Below are 15,303 nucleotides of genomic sequence, written 5' to 3'. Positions count from 1 at the left end.
GACACTCAAGATATCTGTCCACCCCTCAGTCCTGAATAAGGTTTCATGCTGCTATGGATGGCTGACAGATTTCTAAAATTCAACCTGGATAAAACAGAACTCATCATCCCCCCTCCTCAAAATTCCAAATCTCCCCCAGACTACTAAGCTCCTTGTACACGCACTTCTCATCTCTCGTCTGGACTACTGTAACAGGCTCCTCTTTGGTATTCCACTAACCCAACTCTCTCCTATAATCTATTATGAATCGATACCACTCCTCTTCTTCTGTATCTCCTAGTAGTCCTCTTCCTTGGCTTCCAATCCACCTCATAATCAAATTCAAGCTCCTGTGCTTTGCCTTCAAATCCCTTCACAGTTCTTGTCCCACTTACCTTTCTGACCTGGTAGAAAAATACTACCCTATCCACTCTCTTTGCTCCTCCAATTACCTACTAATGACTTCCTCACTCATAACCTCATCACATGCACGGCTCCAAGACTTATCTAGAGCTGCCCCAATTCTCTGGAAAGGTCATCCTCATCCTATTCGGCTTGCTCCTACTTTCTGCTCATTTAAAAGTGCACTCAAAACCCATCTTTTCAAACTTGCCTACCTGTCTTCTAAAACCCTCAATACTTCCCACCACTCCATATCTCCCCTCCTTTTGCGCGATACTTTCCCCCTCCTGGATTGTAAAGTCTTTGGGCCTCCTCCTTTGTCACTGTCCTCCTTTGTCACTATCTGTATCTTTCTGTCATTTGCAACTCCTATTTGATGTACAGCACTGCGTAACATGTTGGGACAATATAAATCTTGTTTATTAATAATAATAATAAAATTAATAATATATATAGTCATTTGCAACACATAAGCATCAATGGTGACTGGTTTGCTGGATCACCCAGTAATTCCCATGATACTTTAATAATAATTCAAGCCCAATGCTTTAACCTTCTAATGTGGCCTCAGTAATTTCAATGTGTAACTTGTAGACAAGGACATTTTGGATGAAAGGTTATGTGTCACTAGGCAGGAAAGCATGTGAACATCGCTGTAAAGGGGAGGAAGGTATTTAACATTAAGTAAACTTGACCTTTCAGCATGGACAAAGACATCTTTCAGAGATCTCTAAATATTAGTAATTAAAAAAGCAAAATTGCAGATCCTGATTTTTACTGTAAAAAAAGATAGATAAAAAGAAACGCATCCCAATGGTTTTAATTTACCACACACATATACAATTCCTTAGATATATCACAAATGGAGTGCAGGATAACCACTTATTTGAAAGACTAGTTACAAAAAAATGTAAGAAGCCTTCTAAGTAAAAGCTTAACATCAGAAAAGGCATGAAATATTTTTACATATATATACTATGAATTTGACACCAAAATCAGGCTTGCAGCACCAGTATACAGTGCTTTTTTTCCTTCAAGACCCAACATTTCATTTACCTGGTATAATTCCCATTTTTTTTTATAATATTTATGAAGACAAAACTTGATATTTTTAGCAAGCTGTAATATTCAATCTTTTAAAATAATTAATAGATGTTATACCGCAGTAACTCTAAACTTTCTAATAAAATTTTAATTGATGAGAAACTTGTTGAACATTGTTTCAAGTTTATGGTTAATTCTTTCTTATTTTCGTATTTCCTATTACTGGAAGAAGTAAATATTTTAGTCATGAAGATAACCAATACTTACCTGCTTGTGCTGCTGTTATGAGAGCAGTATTCCCCTCATTGTCTTGCCAGTTCACATCAATGTAAGGACACTGAGATAACGTGATCACTATATCCACAAAGCCTTGATAGCATGCGACAAGTAGGCCTGTCTGTAAATTAACAATGAAATTATCTTCAGTTATGCAGATAGATCACAGATTTTAAATAAATAATTCACAGATGGTCATATTTTATTTTTTTACAGAAAATTTTAGAAGTTAAGGGACTGGAGTAAGGGACTAAGGGACTCTATACATTTTCCATATTAGACTTAAACAAATTGGCTGGCAGTTTTTGAATATTTTTAGAGAGCATTGCTTTGCAAAATCAATACAATAAAAACGTCTTGCTTAAAAGGGGGGTACTTGAATATAAAGGAGCTGAGCAGTTAAGTTACAAGTAATAAGTGTTTATTGTGCTAATGCCACAAAACAACCTGCTTTCAATATGCTAAACAGCATTAAATCCAGCATCAAATATGTAGAGCAGGGGTCAGCAAACTTTTTTGGCTACTAGGCCATTTTAGGAGGTCAAGAAGGCACACAAGGCTGGGTCCTCTTTTGAGTCCCACTCTGATGGCTCCACCCCCCACCAGGAACGCCCCTGAAAGGAAAAATCCCTCTCCTCCGCAATGCATATGGAGGAGAGGGAATGCCCCTGAAAGGAAATCCCTCTCCTCCGCAATGCATATGGAGGAGAGGGAAAGCCCTTGAAAGGAAATCCCTCCCCTCCGCAATGCATACAGAGAAGAGAGAATGTCCCCCTACCCCGGCGGCGAAAGTGTTAACGCCGGCCGCGGTAAATAGGGAAGGGAGGCATGACAAAGAGGTTCAAGAGCTGTGGGCTGCCGACCTCACCGGCCTGGATTAGGCCAGATCGACCAGGTGGACATTAGGCTGAAACAGACGACCCTATCTGGCCTAGCCAGTAGTGAAGCATGGAGGTGGATCTGTGATGTTTTGATGGTACTTAGTGATATAATTGATGGCAACACGCTGCCAGTAATTATTGGAGGACAACTTGTATTTAACTGGATGCATTTGGATCTACCTTGACTATGATCCAAGTCAAACTTTTAGTGGCTACAACAGAAATTAGATAATGTGCTCAAGAAGACATCACAGTCTCCTGAACCTAATATCACTGAATCACTTTGGGAAAAACTCAAATGTGCAGTTTATACAAGACAACCTAAGAATTTAATGGCCTTAGAGGCTATTTGTCAAGAAGAATGGGCTGCTTTACCAAATGAAAAAGTCAAGACCGTCATCCACAACTAATAAAAAAGACTGAATACTAAAGGGGCCAATACATAATACTAAGATCCAAAAGGTGAGCAAACTTTTGAATAGAGACTGTCTCATTATTTTTCTTTTTGCTATCTTTTGTATTATCAGGTAGTTAGCTGACCCAATTTTTTGGGGCACATAACTTTGCTAAACCCATACCTGACTAACTGAAGCAACCCTAACCTATTTGCCTATTTAAATTCAGATGGTAATTTTTTGGGTAGTTAGTGTATATATAGTCTATTTATTTCAAGCAGTGCAACATTATTCACTTAATAGTAAAGGGAGCTCTTTTTGTGCTTGAAAGGAAACAAAAGAGGTTTTACATCTGCATAGCAAGTTCTTCTTTAAAGTGGGCTGTGAAATTGTGAAAGACTTCCTTAGGACTTAATTCTAGACAGCTCTGTAGCTCTGTAGATCTCCCTAATTGACCATAGACTCTGTTAATGCCAGACAACTATAGTATGGACATTAGAATGATTATGCACTGTAAAGTGCTGTGGAAAATGAGAGTACTTACATAACTTTTTATTTACACTACATGATCAGCTGCTGACTTTATAGTGACAGCATATCATGTATTAAATATATTAAATACACATTAGTGACATATATATTGGTTGTGCATTAAACCGGGCAAAGGGTTTTGAGCTTATATTTTATGGCATATGGTATTTGATTCATAGTTATAGACACATTCACAAACATTTTAACTGGATTTGCATTGCCAGTATAGTGCCATCTATTCATTTTATGGTACATTAACACTTCGGTCCTGATTTATTAAAGCTCTCTAAGGCTGGGAAAGATACACTCTCATTAGTGAACCTGGGTGATATAGCAAACCTGGAGTGGATCTGGTCCAGGATTTGCTAGCAAATGAATTTTAAGTAATCCATTCCAGGTCTGCTGGATCACCAAGGTTCAAAGATAAAAGTGTATCCTCTCCAGCCTTGGGGAGCTTTGATAAATAAGGGAAATAAGGGCCTTTGTCTCTACTAACTATGACCGGTATATACCATTTTATTTCAGCAACCAATTAAACTAATTCAAATAAAGGGTGGACGCTTTCATTTTTAAAAGCTTGCCAAACCATTATAGTGCCTTCAGTCTGGGATGCCTATGCATTTAATAAAGGCCTAAACTAAAATACCAAAATTTAAAAGATACATTATCTACTTCAGCCTAGAAGAGGTTAACTGTTTGAAAATGTAATGGGATTGACAAAAAAGCTTCCAGACTCTTGCATTACACTCTTTTAAAATGTGTCAGATTATTTATAGAATCTTCTTAGCTTGCATGCACAAGCTTACCTTCCTAAATTCCTCACTAATCTAAATCAATAAACAGGCTTAAATGCAGCAAAGCCTAAATGAACAAACCTACAATGTAAAGCAAATATTTAAGGTAAGGAGGGTTTTAGGTTTTTATTTGGTACTCATTTTCTCTCTTGTCAATATGATTTAAATAAAAAAAAAAACAGGATTTGTAACACAACATACTTGTTAAAGCTCAGAATGGAGGCAACTATCATTATGCATAAAATACATTTTGGTTTTCTTCTTTAAGGTTTAACTGCCTACAACTCGACTCTCTGAAATAGATCTGGTCCAGGAATAATTACTAATTACTTTTAAGAACTCAATTATAGGTTTGCTAGATGATTAAGGTTTTCCCATATACACTAAGATAGCAGAGAAAATAGGCAGAAAAGAAATACACTTTATTTGCTGCTAGTGGTGAGGCAGACCATGTGTACCATAGTGTATCAAGTAAGTTCTTATAAGTTTTTCTAGTAAATGTTTTATCATTATTACAGGTAATAACATACAATTTGTTTATGTCTTGGTATTTGATTTAAAAACATACTGAACATAGCGAGAAGGAAGTTCTTTTTGCTGGTTACTGTGCTTTAATATTATGGCACTGTGATGGTGTCAGTGATACTAAATGAAATGTGTTTGAATGTGTGCCTAGGCATATGGCATAGCCTCTGCACATCAGGAATTATATATTATTTGTTGATGTGGGGAACATTTTCAGAAGAACACTTATTTCAGATATTTGTGAACTCCTTCAGATAGATATTTTAGTATGTCATGTATCACCATTATAGCACCATTTGCAGATACAACAGAATTTATTTTCAGGCGTAACTTCTAATAGTATTTTCTCCTTGATGATACACAGGCATTACTCGTGACTCCACTAACCTAATCAAGGTATTTCTGCAAAGACCACTGACCTAGTCAGCCTATTTTTGCCCCATATCACCCTAAGCTTATTGCCATTTATTGTTCAATGCATCATTATAAACAGTGAATGTATAATAAATAGTAGTAGTACTATTTATTCTAAAATTAGAAAATAATGTGTTGGGTTAGCACAATTTTATTTCATTTCAGTTATGTCTCACCAACAATAATGCTTTACCAGTATAAACTGGTAAATGTATACCCTGTATGAGGTCATCCCAAAGGAATGCAGCACATCTTTTACCTGGAATCCTTATACGGTAAAATGCTGGTTAAAGGATGATCATTGGTCAAGTACTGGTCAAGCACTGGTCATTGTCTTAGTTCCTGGGTAGTTTAAAACACAGTGCCACACCCTTATTAAGTAGTCTCAACTAGAATTTACTGCATGCAACATGTTATTTGATCATCTGCCAAGCCATTAATTTGGGGGACTCCTTGGATGAGTGCAACTCACTTCCGCAGCTAAGTATTTTTGTCTCTAACTCTTTGTTACTGCATTGTTTTATCTATCTGTCTATTAATAAATAGTATAATCGTAAAATTTTACTTGCAAGTCTATGTTATCTCTCTTTGTACACTTCAAATGTAACCCATAAATATTTACATAAACTGTCACAAATTATATCCATGACGTAACACTTGGTACCACGTGGGGTTTGATGTCTGCAAAATAGAGATATTGATGATAAGATTTATAGTGCGAGAATTTTGATTGTGTTTGTGCTGATTTATTATTTTGGTTTTTGTATTGTAAGTCATTGTGCAATCAGAATAAAATGCAGTAATTGTTTAGCTGGGGTAAAAAAAAGTTGCAAGATGATTAGAGTGCGAGTCCACTCCCAACTGGGTGTCCACATCTGGACAGTGGAACCCACTTGCTCGCGAGTGTAATAAATATGTTGCGCCGACCCAATTGGCAGATATTGGAATCTGAGGTGCAGGATGTTACAGAGAAATTATCTCTATTAAGAATGTGTTTACGTGATACTGATACACAGAGAGAGGAAGTTGTTTTACAGTTTTCAAAGTATGTAGTTAATGCTGTGAAGAAGTTAAAGCTGTGTCATAAGAAACGGCCTCCTACAAGAGAGGGGGCTAAATTGCATGTTAGAGCATTGATTTCAAGAGGAAAATGGGAGGAGGTTACACATTGGTCAGATCGTTCTAAGTCAGATAAAGAAATTGAGATTAAAGAGACAAAGGAATTTGTGAGACCAATAGTGACAACTAGACTGAGAAGTGAAGTGAGAGTGAGATTTAGTGGAATGACTGGAACTAGTGAAGATACAGACATGAGACCACCACAGGGACCGTCCACAGAACAGAGAAATGACAGAGGAGACTCGTTCATATACTGCAGGGGAGCTGACTGAGCTAGGACAAAAATACAGACAGATGCCTGGAGAAGGAATTTTGATTTGGTTTTTGTGAATTTGGGATCAGGGTGGTGATGCTGACTAATACTAAAGAAATTGGATCCCTTTCCTATAGATGGACGTTATTGGGGATCCACTACCTGGGTGGGGCCAGACATGTCCTGATTTACTCCTTTAATGAGACAGAAAATATTTAAAACAGCACCGCAACATTTACGCCCTGGATTATTCACAGTATTAAGTGCTTTGGATGGGAGGCAAGGGAATGTGCATGAAGCAGCAGCATTATTGGGCCAGTTAGAGGAGATTGAAAAAGGACCAGGACATAAGCAAAGACCAATACAGAAAACAGAAAAGGGAGATTTCATAAAGAGATTTAAAATGACCAGAAAACAGTTGTTTCTTGATCTGATTAACAGTGGTGTTTCCAAAGCAGACATTGATGTGATCTTTACTATTGATCTGTTCAAGCACTGGAAACAACTTAAGGATAAAGAGAAGTTACAGACAGCCAGACTCATGAAGGTGTTGTCTAGTGATGTAAAAAAATAACCCCTCCTTCTACACCTCTTCAGAAAAGAGACAACCCATATGGGGAAGCAAAAACAGCTTTATATGATTATGTTACAACACATACACCCTCCAAGAGAGAAAAAGTGTGGGGGTACCACAGCCTATATATCCTTGACTAGAAGATAAATCACCTGCTCCACTGATCAGAACCTGAAGTTTGGGTCCAGACACTACATGGGTGATAGTGGAAAGTTTGGGATGTCAGAATACATGGGCTTCTAAAGTTCACTGCAGACTACAAATAGCCAATGGTCCTGTCTTTAATGCCAACGTATTTTCATCTGAATCCAAACAACATAACAGAAATGAATATCTTACCGGGTCAGACTATCCATTGTGGGGGTCAGCTCAATAGTGGTAGGCACAGCAGTCAGAGACAGTGACACAACGGCATAGTTCACACAGGGATTTGCCTGTTTTCTCTATTTTCATCCACAAGCAAAATATAACGCCTTTACATACAGGCAAAAACACAAAATAAATTCCTGCTCGGCTGAGCACTAACTAAACACAAGAAACACCCTTTCTATACTGGGGGCCTACTACCAGCCACACGACACAACTCAAAGTAAACTTACAGTGTCCTTTTTGTCGTTTTAGCAGACCTCAGCAGCAATGGTGAAATACAGTCTGTTCAACCAGTCCCCCCACCCCCACATGCTCAAAGTGCAGACCTTTATAGCCCAGATATGAGCTGATTTTCATCACCTGGCTGAGAGCTATATAGGAAACCTGTTTTGGACAGGAAGGGAATGAGGAGCCCCACTACCAACCTGCTCATAATTCCATAAAAATCCAGACCCGACAACACCATTTACCAAAGTCCTCAGCAAACAATGTTTTGCTAAGGCAACCCATGTTTCCTGCATTTCTGATATCTCACCCAGCGTTTCCTAGTTGAGATATCCACTTCCTGTAGCCTAGTACATTGTATATGAAAGAAACCTAGGCGAAATATAACGATTTTCGACTACTTTTCCAGTCGCTGTCTAACCTCATACATTGACAGGGATGTATGTGTTTGGCACTTCAGTATGTTATTTCTCTGTGTTTGCAGTCAAACTCATTGTGGGGGGTCATGCTAAATGGACACCAGTGTAAGTTCCACCACTGGAGTGCCCAGTTTATTGGGCAATATTGGGGCACATATTGAAATTACAGGGACTAATCAGGCCTTGTTGGAAGCAGGGGTGTTCAAACCATCCAAAAACCATTGATGGAGAATCTCAGGATCAGTTTGTGTTTACCAGGGATGGAAGACAATATGCCACAACTGGATTATTACAAGGTTACCCACACAGCCCAATTATTTGTCATGGATTTGTCCAAAGATCTAGAAAAGCTTCCACTGATTTCTTAAATGGAACAACTCTAGAGGAAGTACCAAACAACAACTAGTGGTAATATGGACAGAGTTAAGTTAAAGTGGTGGCATTTCTGCTTAGGAACCAACCATTTTGAACCAACAATTAGCGGGACTAGTGACTGCATCTGTTGAACCAAAAGCACCTGTGATTATGATTGATAAGAAACCTTTCCAGGAGGCTTCAGACTGGGAGCATTTGACGTCTGATGAATAAATATTTGTATGATACTCTGATGGTTCAGCTACGGACAAATTTTGACTACTACCGGTTTTCAAACCTCCACAGAAACAATGCTATATCAGATTGGGAGGGAGGGTTTAGATAATATGCTCAATTACATGCAGTGGAAATGAAGACTGAAGATACCGCAGGTTCATCTGGACTCAATAAAAGCTCTAATGGCCTGCAATCTACATTGATAGATTGGTTTTGGGTTGTGTCACAAGCCTCATTTTGTTACATCAGTGGGTGGTGGGGGTTAGTACACCATTCTTTCACATGTTAGGTCAGATAAGATAAGATAGAAGTTTTTGAGGATCCTTTGTGGGAGAAAAACTGTGAGTTTGTACAAATTTGACTACCGTATTCTATCAAGCATACGTAGAAAAGATTATGATCCAAGTCATGATCTTGGATCATGTCTTGATCCAAGACATTTTTCAATAATGTTATGTGATTATTTGCATGGATATGGATAATATCCAGTATAGCAGATGGGGAAGGGAAAGTAAGAAGAAAGATTAAGTATTTGCTAGTAAAAGCTGATAAAAAAAACTCAGAGATGTTGATGTTAACCGTTTATTTTCCCTTTCAAGGACTGGTTCCAATCTTGGAGTAGAAGAATATGGTGGCTCTTCTTGGTATCACTATGGCCTGGAGTGGATTCTGATTATCAATGTCTTATACAAGACACTCTTGAAAATAAATTATTGTATATGCATAACCGTTTTGCCCAGCTGATGAATAAAACAGACTTCTGGATATGTTCACATAGTCCATTGTCTTCTAGAACTATGCCATATATTGCCATTCCAGTACCACCAGAGGAACTTTTAAACAGGACATGGATTGATTATGGGGAATTGACTTTGGGAAAGTTTCAATCACACAGTCATAGGACTGCCAACAGTGGCTTGGTTATCAGAACATTGGTGGACTGAATTTAGAAATGATACATTTATAATACATTTAGGCTGTGCAATAGTTGGCTCTCAAACACAACCCAAGACATTGCACAACAACTATTAGTGTAACAATTATTTTAGGACAAATAGTAATAGAAACCACTAATAATCTATATTATACAAAAACAGGAATGAAATATACTCTGATGGAAGAGGAAAGGATATTCAAAAATAACTGAAATCTAAAATGGCCAAATTGGTTGTCCTGGTTGAATCCTGTCATTTGATTCTTAGGGGTTGGGGGTTGGACTGGAGGTTTTTTTCATGCCTTATGGTATATAGTAATTGTTATGCTAATTATATATATGTGTTCCTTTGTTTTGCTGTTTTTTAACTAAGTGCACTCATTCAACAGTGGCATTTCTGCCTTTGCGTACTGTTGGTGTTTCATTATGATGTTGGTGAGCCAGGGAGTTGAGTGTTGGGTTAGCATAATCTTATTTAATATCAATTATGTCTCACCAACAATAATGCTTTACCAGTATATACTGGTAAATGTATACCCTATATGAGGTCATCCTAAAGGAGGGCAGCACATCCTTAACTGGCATCCTTATAAGGTAAAATGCTGGTTAAAGGATGATTATTGATCAAGTACTGGTCAAGCACTGGCCATTGCCCTAGTTTAAAAGACAGTGCCATACCTAATTAGGTAGTCTCAACTAGAACTTACTGCAATCAACATGTTTTTTGATCATCTGCCAAGCCATTAAATTGGGGGACTCCTTGGATGAATGCAACTCACTTCTGTAGCTAAATATTTTTTTTATATCTAACTCTTTGTTACTGCATTGTTTTATCTATCTGTCTTTAATATTAAATAATATAATCCTGCAAGTCTCTGTGTTATCTCTCTTTGTACACTTCAAATGTAACCCATAAATATTTACATAAACTGTTACAAATAATATCCGTGACATAACAGTTTCCACAGGTGCCAGGATTACACAAAGTGCCACTACTATTTAAAATGCTATCATACAGACTTATTAGCTTGTACTATCCTCTTCCTCATAATATTTTTCTCTTAAAGTATCTGTTATCCAATGTTAAAAAGTTAGGGTTCTATATACACAATATTCCCCTGTCAATTCATCTGAAACTCGATGACAAATGGTTGAATCTTTCTACACTTCTTATTAAAGTTCCTATTAAACAATGACTTGGTCTTCCACCTAGATGCAAATTGCCAAAGTGTACAGCTGTCACACCAAGAAATGCCTTATGTGTAAACGCATGTAGAGTGAATAGACCGGGAAATAATTTATAAATAAAGCTCTTTAGAGTGTTTTCACATTTCTTAAACTATGTTCAGTGCCTAATTACACAGCAGGATTAGAAAGCAGAGAACAGGAGCAGCAGGATTAGAAATCAGAGAAGGTGAAGATGATGAGAAACTAAAATGTTTTTAAAATAATTTTCATTTTTAATCAGTAATTTTTACAAATTTGCAAAGTAACACTTTCTACCACTTTTTGCAAATGATCACAAGATATACAATTATATAGTTACATAGTAGGTTAGGTTGAAAAAAGACATAATTCCATCCCATCAAGTTCAACCAGTAGGGAAATAAACATATCCCAGATATAAAACCCTATAAGACATAGTTGGTCCAGAGGAAGGCAAAAACAACCCTAGTACAATTTGCTTCAACACGGAAAAAAAATCCTTTCTGATTCCGTGGGGCAATCAGATGTTCCCTGGATCAACAGTCTCTGTTATCTTTACTTTAAAGCCTTAATACCCAGTTGATATATGTGCTCCTAGAAAAGCATCCAGTTTTTTCCTAAAGTAATCTATAGAAGTTGCTGAAACTCCTTCATGAGGGAGCCGATTCCACATTTTCACAGACCTTACAGTGAAGAATTCCTTCCTTATCCGGAGCCTAAACTTCTTTTTCTCCAGATGCAAACAGCACCCTCTTGTTCTTTGTAATGATCTCAAAGTGAATAATTGGGAAGAGAGTTCTTTATAAGGACCATTTATATATTTATACAGGGTGAAGATATCCCCCTAAACGTCTCTTCGCAAGTGATGAACAGGCTTGACGGAATCAGCGGGGAAAGAAGACCCTGTGGAGCTTGAGTCTAATCTGGCATCTAGAGCTGGGCACTGGGCGGCAGCAGCAGTAACAGCATGAGGAGGAGGAGGTAAGTCCTGAGTCGGATCAAGGACGGCATTAAAGATTGAGGCCATCACCTACATGGACAGTGTAGAAGCTGTTGCTACTGGAGACATTGCTGTGTAGGGGACTGCCTTTTCCTATCTGCTAGCTGTAACTTTGTAAAATGCGACATGGACAGCATTGTTAACTGGCATCTACAGCTGGGTATTGGGCAGGCAGCAGCAGTAACAGCAGGAGGAAGAGGTGGTAGAGCCTGAGATGGAGTGTGGACAGCATTTGTAACTGGCATCTACAGCTGGGTACTGCGCAAGCGGCAGCAGTAACAGTAGGAGGAAGAGGTGGTGGGCCCTGAGACAGAGTGTGGACAGCATTTGTAACTGGCATCTAGAGCTGGGTACTGGGAAGGCAGCAGCAGTAACAGCATGAGGAGGAAAGCCCTGAGACAGATCAAGGACGGGATTAAAGATTGAGGCCATCACCTACATGGACAGTGTAGAAGCTGTAGCTACTGGAGAAATTGCTGTGTATGGGACTGCCTTTTCATATCTGCTAGCTGTAACTTTGTATAATGCGGCATGGACAGCATTGTTAACTGTCATCTACAGCTGGGTACTGGGCAGGCGGCAGCAGTAACAGCAGGAGGAAGAGGTGGTGGGCCCTGAAACTGAGTGTGGTCAGCATTTGTAGATGACATCTAGAGGTGGTTGGCGCTGAGATGGAGTGTGGACAGCATGTGTAACTGGCATCTAGGGCTGAGTACTGGGCAGGCAGCAACAATAACAGCATGAGGAGGAGGACCTAAGCCCGGAGACCGATCAAGGACGGCATTAAAGATTGAGGCCATCACCTAAACGGACAGTGAATAAGCTGTTGCTACTGGAGAAATTGCTGTGTATGGGACTGCTTTTTCATATGCGGCATGGACAGCAATGTTGCAAAAAATACAGATATTTCATTCTGATACCACTTGCTATCTATCAAAAAATCCATAAAAATGCCTGTATTTCTGTAAAAGAATACAGATATTTAATTCTGATACCACTTGTTATGTATCAAAAAAGCCAAAAAATTTTCTGTATTTCTCTAAAAAAAATTACCGATATTTCATTTTAATACCACTTGCTATCCATCAAAAAATCCAGAAAAAAATTCTGTAAAAAAAAATACAGATATTTCATTCTGATCCCACTTGCTATGTATCAAAAAGCCATAAAAATTTCTGTATTTCTCTCCAAAAAATACAGATAGGTAAATATGATACTTCTTGCAATCTACAGGTCTTGCTGGTGGAACTGCCATAGAGATCCCTGCTGCTGCTGGCAGCCGGAAAGGCTGAGCACAAGTCCCTTACAAGCACTTCTTGGTAGTGTTGCATTTTAGGTCCCCTGTATTGGGGCAAGATGAGTTGTTGTATCTCAGGCTTGTAAGTCACTCTTTGTTTTTATGTGTTGATTGCGCCGATCTTTGGCTATGCACTCCTGCATGAAGGCTGTGATGTGGCTCAAAGGTGCCACAGCTGAGGTAATTCTGGATCCACACTCCTGTGGGTCGAACAGCAGCACAGGGTCGTCCTCCTACTCCTCCTCCTCCGCCAGGTCTTGCAATCCACAGAACATGCCGCCTTGTGTTTGGGTGGATGGATGCCATGTACCCTCAATATCTTCCTCTGCCCCTCCGCCCCTTCTACCATGCCTGCAATGTCCTCCTCATCCTCTTCCTGGATTTGGGGTGCACTATGCCTAGTAGGCACGCATGTCCGAGATGATGTTTGAAACGTCATGTCTTGATGCAGCATCCACTCTGTTGTGTGTCATGTCTGAGATCCACCATCATCTGTTCCAGCAGGCATTTGATGGCCTCTTCAAAAGGTGAAAATACAGTGCACAAATCTTCAATTTGCAGCCACTCCGCAGGGCTGAAGAAAGGTAGTGTAGGTATACGTCTGAAACGAAAAGACTCTGCCACGTAATCCACCACGGCTTTCTGTTGTTCAGCCAGCCACTGCAGCATGTAAAAAGTAGAATTCCAAAGAGTGGCCACATCACAAATTAACCGGTGCATTGGCAGATTAAGATTTCGCTGTTAATCCGCCAATCTGGCACTGGCTGTGTACGACCGTCTAAATGCGCTGACAACTTTCTGGTCTTCAGCAACAGCGGCTGGGGGCCTGGGTAATTCCTAAGGAAGCGCTGTACTATCAGGTTCATGATGTGAGCCAGGCAAGGTACGTGTGTGAGTTTCCGGCAAAGCAGGGTGGCCAGCATATTGGCCTTGTTGTCACACAAGACCTCGCCTGGCTGGAGTCTGTTGGGAGTTAGCCATATGTCCTCCTGCTCCTGCAGGGCACTTAGAATGGTTGCACCCGTGTGGCTGAGGGAACCCAGGCTTCGCAACCTCAGGACTGCGTCGCAACGTCTTAATTGGGCACCGAAATAGCAAACTGCAGGTTGTTGCTGGTTGTGAACAGATGCTGCCGAATGGGAGGTACTGGGTCTCCACAGCAAAGTGTCCCTGGAGGAAGAGGTTGAGGCACAAGAGTCAAAGGAGGAGGTGGAAGTAGAGGTCGAGGAGGAGATTGCATGGCGATGTGCTCTGGGCGGAGGTAGGTATGCAGACCTTGCTGCAGCTGCATCTTCCCCTGCTGCCACCAAAGTTACCCAGTGAGCTGTATAGGAAATATATCTATATCCACTTCATGCTTGTTGACCAACTGTCGTTGCTGCAGGGCCATGGACACATTGCTCTGCACATGTTCATGCAAAGCAGGAACACATTTTTCTGCAAAATACTGTTGATTGAGCATAACGTGCTGTGGGTTTGCGCAGAGGAATGCGTAAAAAAACGCATTGGAGTCCACCAGCTTCTAAGGGAGGAGCTCTAACGCAATCAGCTGTGCAATTGCCACATTTATTAGCTTTGTTTTGGGGTCATTTGGGCCATATTTCCTCTTGCGCTCCAGCATCTGGGGGATAGAAGGTTGGATGCTGCTAATGCTAAGCACAGAAAAACGTGGACGATGGGGTAGAAGGTGCGGCGGATGACAATAATGCCTGGTCTTGACAGCTAGAAATGCGACAAACAGCAGCCGATCTGCGTTGGAGCCCCTGCTCACCGCTGGTGAAGCCTGAAAAAGGTAATGCTCGGCTACATGCCCCACTAAAATTACTGGCAGCAGCACGGGTAACTTTGGTGGCAGAAGAAGGAAAGGCAGCTGATGAAGATCCAGCAGTTTGAGCTTGCTTCTTGGTCGCACAGAGCTCTGTGCTTTGACTAGGTGTTCCTGCCAGGTTACCGGGTTGTGGCTTTTTAAATGTGTGCTCATGCAACTTGTTCCAAGTCTGTATGGGTTTTTGCCTTGTTTCAAGTGTTGAGCACACAGTTTGCAGATGACCATAGTGTTGTCATCACTATGGACA

The 15,303-nt window shown here is 39.9% G+C and overlaps 1 protein-coding gene across 2 annotated transcripts in view; it reads right to left on the bottom strand.

The window, feature by feature from the left end:
- The window catches only part of ANKRD33B (ankyrin repeat domain 33B), a 175,091-nt gene that overhangs the window by 125,942 nt on the left and 33,846 nt on the right, over positions 1-15,303 (bottom strand). For both annotated transcript variants that reach the window (XM_072411973.1, XM_072411972.1), the window contains exon 3: positions 1,693-1,822. In XM_072411973.1, coding sequence (XP_072268074.1) covers positions 1,693-1,822 — 130 coding nt within the window. The remainder of the gene's footprint in view (positions 1-1,692; positions 1,823-15,303) is intronic.

Source organism: Pyxicephalus adspersus, chromosome 5 (genome assembly GCF_032062135.1).
Source record: "Pyxicephalus adspersus chromosome 5, UCB_Pads_2.0, whole genome shotgun sequence".
In the NCBI taxonomy this organism is placed as follows: Eukaryota; Metazoa; Chordata; class Amphibia; order Anura; family Pyxicephalidae; genus Pyxicephalus; species Pyxicephalus adspersus.
Note: the sequence above shows the minus strand (reverse complement) of the source record. Positions and strands in the feature narration are given on the sequence as shown.